The following is a 5139-nucleotide window of genomic DNA, read 5'->3' as shown; positions in this document are numbered from 1 at the left end:
TTACCAAACATTTGCACTGATCCATGTTATTAGGCAGCAAGCACATAAGCTTATTTGTTTCCATTTTCGGCTGGCGCCGGAATGGGAAATTCATTTTACAATTCAAATGCGTGAATTTTGTGCTTTGGCGTGCTCGCCGAGATCGAATGTGAACCCCAACTGAAAAGCGCACACTTTTCCCGGCGAGAGAGCTGCCCAGAGAGATCGTCTGATTGGGAGATCGGCAGACTGGGAGATCGGTAGACTGGGAGATCGGTGGACTGGGAGATCCCATGAGAAGCCTGTATATAAAGCTCGGCTCCGAGGGCCGATTGCTCAGCCGAATCGAAGACGCGATCGCGTTGGTCACGCAGGCCACGAAAAGAAACACACAAGTCAATCTCCGAAGAAGCTTCAGCGGTTGAAGACGCGTCTCCAGTCTCCGCTTGTCCGGTTCTCCAAAAAACCAAATTGTTCAGTCTGATAACGTTATTCGGACGGTGAACGTCGGTACGTCGCGTTGCCGCTCGATATTCCGGATATATGATCGCATATATATAGAATTGATCGATCTCGCCATGAAGTCGATGTGCTGTGTTAGTGCTGTGATCACACTCCTGCCCCTCGTGCTGCTCCCCCCGCCCAGTGGCGCCCAGTTTAATCAGAACAGGCAAGGTAGTCGCAGTCACTTAATTAGTAGAGAGCTTTTCGCTTTGCCATATCTATCTATCTATCTATCTACCTAACTACAACTATCTAAAATCTATAGAACTTTTACGATCGATCTAAGCAAACAACAAACCAGTTTCATTAACAACGCATCACAAAATTTAATCAATAACCATAAACAAATCAACGCATTCAAATGAGTTTAACCCAGATGGTCCAAATATCGAAATGCAAAGACCTCTAACCTGTGTAAACTTGCCGACATCTTCAAGTTCAATGGCAAGTTCGTTGTTTAAGTCTTTCGATTTGACAGCGGTTTCGATTTAAATGCGGCAATTTGTATTGCCTGCAAAAATAAACAATCATCCCCGGTTATACACAACGAAATTTTTGGCTCATTGTGTTCGAGTTCACTTCCAATTCACAAAACCAGTGTACCAAGGTCAGATTTTGACTCGGACACCGACTTAAGCAGGTGTTTATTACCTGCGGGGCGTTCCCTCAGAGCACGTATCGTGTTGTGACCGGCACTCGTAAAGTTTGATTGAGATATTGACTAGAAGCTAATATCTTGACCAGCAAACGCTTTTACGACGATCTAAGATTGTTAAGATTATGAGAAAGTCTTATGCAAATTTACTTTGCATTTCACATACACATTTCTGAGTTCAGAATCACATTGGAAAGAGCTTAAGTTTAGATATTATCTATTCAAGCAAAAAAGCGTAGAAAATTAAAATGTAAATAAATCACTTAAGACAACAAGGGACCACTTCGCTTATTATTTTGTGCATGCAAAGTATAATAATAGAGCTTTAGAGTATTTCTCTATTTTGTTTTTGTTTTGTGTTCTTGCTAAAAAGTGTCAGAAAATACATGACTAAATCTGTCACTCCCATAAATGACTCATATTTGGGAGAAGGCTAATCCGTTTAACACCTAACTATGCAAACCGTATCGAAAAACAACCAAATTACTTTGTTCGTTTTAAATCTAAGAGCTTGGGGAAATTGTTAATAAAAAGACAAAACTTTTTTAAGCGGAGCATAATCAATTAATCCAAATACTGAACTTGCTAATCGAACAAGATAAGGACATTTAAGGACAAGATACCCTAACGAAATGTTGACCCATTTCTTTTTTGGCATCCAGGGCGTCAGGACTGCATCACACCCGAGAACTATTATGGGAGTTGCGTGGCCCTGACCTACTGCCCCCAGGTGGTGAACATCTTCCAGGTCGCCAGCAGGGATCGGGCCGAGCGGTATCTGTTCGCCCTGCAGCGCAGCTGTGGCACCCGCAACTTTAACGGGGATCCGGTGGTAGGGACACATCCTCAATCTATCCTTTCACTTTCCATCCTTGCTAAGCTTTGCCCCGCTCCTTCCACGTAGATTTGCTGCACTGAACCCAGATATAACCAGGTCACAGAACGTCCACGGAATCCCTTCTTCCCCAGCGAGCCAACCTTCATTGGTCCACAGCCACCGCCGGAAGTTAACGACAATCCCTTCCTGATTCCCACGCCCAGGACTACGACCACCACGACAACCACGACGACTACCACTCCAGCTCCCATTCCGGATACCTCGGCGGCTCCCTTAATAGAACCACGGGGAATCGATTGCCGTGGGCCAGATACCAAGCCAGGAAGTTGTGTGGGTGAGTTTATCGTCGAATTCAAACTGAAATGTTATATTTTGTTATCAATGTGCACACGTGTTTCTTGTTTTTGGTTCAATGAGCTCACACGTTTTTGATATAAATTTTTGAAATGTTTTTTATTGTGCCTTGACTTGTTTTCCTTATATTTGAGTTTAGTCAAGGAAAGTGCTCAAAACGCAATAACAACAGAAATATTAACGCCACAATAACTTGAAACCTGTTTCTAATTAGAAATCATTGTATGCAAGGAAAGGAATAAAAACACTTGTTTCTCGTACAGATTCATTTGCGACGCGTCAACAGATCATTTGTTTATCAAAAAAAAAATATATATATATATATTTTAGGTTCAGCCTATGATTCATATAGAATAAGAATAAAAATGTGAATTAAATGAATATTTACCCATCCCATTTAGAAATCAAGGAGTGCGCCTCGCTGCTGAATGAGCTAAGGTCAAGGTCGCAGGACGCGACCTTTGCCAACTTCCTGCGTGCCTCCAACACGGTTTGCCACAACAGAGGCACCCAGGTGTGCTGCCCCTCCGAACAGGCCACCCCCACTCCGGCTCCGGCCCAAGTAGTGCCCAAGAACACGGGCGAAATACCACGTCGGCTGCTCAGCGTGGAGGAGGGATGTGGCTCCAAGGTGGGTTTCTTCAAGAAGATCGTGGGCGGTGAGGTGAGTCGCACGGGGGCGTGGCCCTGGATCGCACTCCTGGGTTATGATGATCCCTCCGGATCGCCGTTCAAGTGCGGCGGCACCCTAATCACCGCCAGGCACGTGCTCACGGCGGCCCACTGCATCAGGCCGGATCTGTAAGTGTAACTACATCCCATTGGTGTTTATTCTAATCTGAGTCACCTTTCTCAGGCAATTTGTACGTTTGGGAGAACATGACCTGTCCACGGATACGGAGGCTGCCCATGTGGACATTAACATTGCCAGAGTAAGTCAAACGAGCATTTCAAGTTGATCCATTTACTCACCACCTTGTGCCTTATTGCAGTACGTAACCCAGCCGGGCTACAATCGCCGGAATGGACGCGGTGACATGGCCATACTGTACCTGGAGCGGAATGTGGAATTCAACAGCAAGATCGCGCCCATCTGTCTGCCGCAAACGGCCAATCTGCGCCAGAAATCCTACGTGGGCTACATGCCGTTCGTGGCCGGTTGGGGAAAGACGATGGAGGGCGGTCAGTCCGCCCAGGTGCTCAATGAACTCCAGATCCCCATCTACGACAACGATGTGTGCGCGCGGAGTTACGCCAAGGAGAATCGCTCCTTCTCAGCGGATCAGTTCGACAAGGCCGTCCTCTGTGCCGGCGTCCTGTCCGGTGGCAAGGATACGTGCCAGGGCGACTCCGGTGGTCCGCTGATGCAGCCGGAACAGTACCAGAGCCAGATCCGGTACTATCTGATTGGCGTGGTGTCCTACGGCATCGGATGTGCCCGACCAAATGTGCCCGGCGTTTACTCCAGCACACAGTACTTCATGGACTGGATCATCCAACAGGTCCAGGACACACCCTGATTTGCCATCGCCCTCGTGCTGCACCTAGCTCATAAGATCCCTAACTTAAAGCAAACCCATAACCAGCGGAAACCTTGTGTAATGAGAACAAAACGATTGATCTAAGATTCATTATGATATTAAATGTTTTGAGCATTCTAAACGGTGATAATAAAATATTTATTTCACATTTAGATACTTTAATCTTTATTCCATCTTTTGGCTTATACCTAGGGGAATTATTAATAATAGTAGTAGGTTGCACTAGAAACTATATAGTATATGCAATATCAGTACTTTTTGAGTGCAAATATTGACACTCCCCGCTTTGTTCTCAGGACGTCTAATCCCTGCGCCCGATGCTCGAAGGCGAAAGGATCCTTTTTTGGGTCACAGCATCTTATGCAAATCGAGCGCAAGACGCCCATCAATCATTCTGGTAATGATCGCGTCTTGGGCGAACCCACAGAAGAAGGACAAAGACAAAAGGGGTTCGGGGTTCGGGGTGAGGAGTTAGGAGTTAGGGGTGCACATATGTAAATGCGGGCTAAGAAGGCAGCCTGCGATCCTGGACATGAGCTGCATTGTAATTGCTGCGGCAGCCACAAGCGGATTTGCATAACTGAGGAGGGGAAAGAATGCCCCTGGTATCGCATGGGCGCCATCTACTGGAGGGGAACAAAGGGTTGCCATCCCCAATGGGCTCTTGCTTTCTTTTCTCCAGCGGCAGATGAACAAATCAAATGTTGGACTACAAAGCACGACGAATCCTTTTTGGAAGTCAGAACGCCTCCCGCGCATTTGTGGCCACATGGTCTGGTTTCCCTTAAGATTCAAATCGCATCTGGCAGATGATTTATTTCCACATGTCTGAAGAAAGAGTTCATTAAACTGCTTTTCCTTTAAGTTTTCAATGCGTTCTCATAACAATTATAATGCCATCACAACAGCGAAAGTAAACCCATCTGAGATCATCATCCGATCATCATTATCATCAATAATGCCAACAGAATTTGCATGCCGCGCGATCTTTGCACCAAATTTGCATACCTAAGCCGATGCCATAAGGGTGTTAATTTGCTCATTACCCGATCCCTTAGATCGGCACATCTTCATCGCCAATCTCGAAAATATTCGCAAGGGTTCGCAAGGATCGCAAGGATCGCAGGGAGGTTCGCCAGGATCTTGCCTTTTTGCGCCGTCAAGAGGCGAACAATGGAATTGCCCACAATCGCAAATGTAAACACGATCAGTCAATTTCAATGGGTGCAATTGTGATCTATGATCTCGATGATCTTTCAATTTGCCAT

General features: G+C 46.0%; 1 protein-coding gene across 1 annotated transcript; it reads left to right on the top strand.

Moving 5' to 3' along the window:
* Nucleotides 1–323: 323 nt before the first annotated feature.
* LOC122617885 (venom serine protease Bi-VSP) lies at nucleotides 324–4023 on the top strand. The gene is made up of 6 exons (XM_043793923.1): nucleotides 324–654; nucleotides 1801–1970; nucleotides 2043–2310; nucleotides 2732–3131; nucleotides 3187–3262; nucleotides 3323–4023. The coding sequence occupies exons 1-6, from the start codon at nucleotides 558–560 to the stop codon at nucleotides 3848–3850; spliced, it is 1539 nt and encodes a 512-aa protein (XP_043649858.1). The 5' UTR covers nucleotides 324–557; the 3' UTR covers nucleotides 3851–4023.
* Nucleotides 4024–5139: the final 1116 nt, after the last annotated feature.

The sequence above is a fragment of the Drosophila teissieri genome, chromosome 3L (genome assembly GCF_016746235.2).
Source record: "Drosophila teissieri strain GT53w chromosome 3L, Prin_Dtei_1.1, whole genome shotgun sequence".
In the NCBI taxonomy this organism is placed as follows: Eukaryota; Metazoa; Arthropoda; class Insecta; order Diptera; family Drosophilidae; genus Drosophila; species Drosophila teissieri.
Note: the sequence above shows the minus strand (reverse complement) of the source record. Positions and strands in the feature narration are given on the sequence as shown.

What these genes read in the sequence shown, in the direction of transcription:
- LOC122617885 (XM_043793923.1), top strand. Translation starts at nt 558, where the DNA reads ATGAAGTCGATGTGCTGTGTTAGTGCTGTGATCACACTCCTGCCCCTC. An exon ending in ACTTTAACGGGGATCCGGTG is followed by an intron (nt 1,971 to 2,042) that starts GTAGGGACACAT and finishes CCTTCCACGTAG; the next exon opens with ATTTGCTGCACTGAACCCAG. An exon ending in CAAGCCAGGAAGTTGTGTGG is followed by an intron (nt 2,311 to 2,731) that starts GTGAGTTTATCG and finishes CATCCCATTTAG; the next exon opens with AAATCAAGGAGTGCGCCTCG.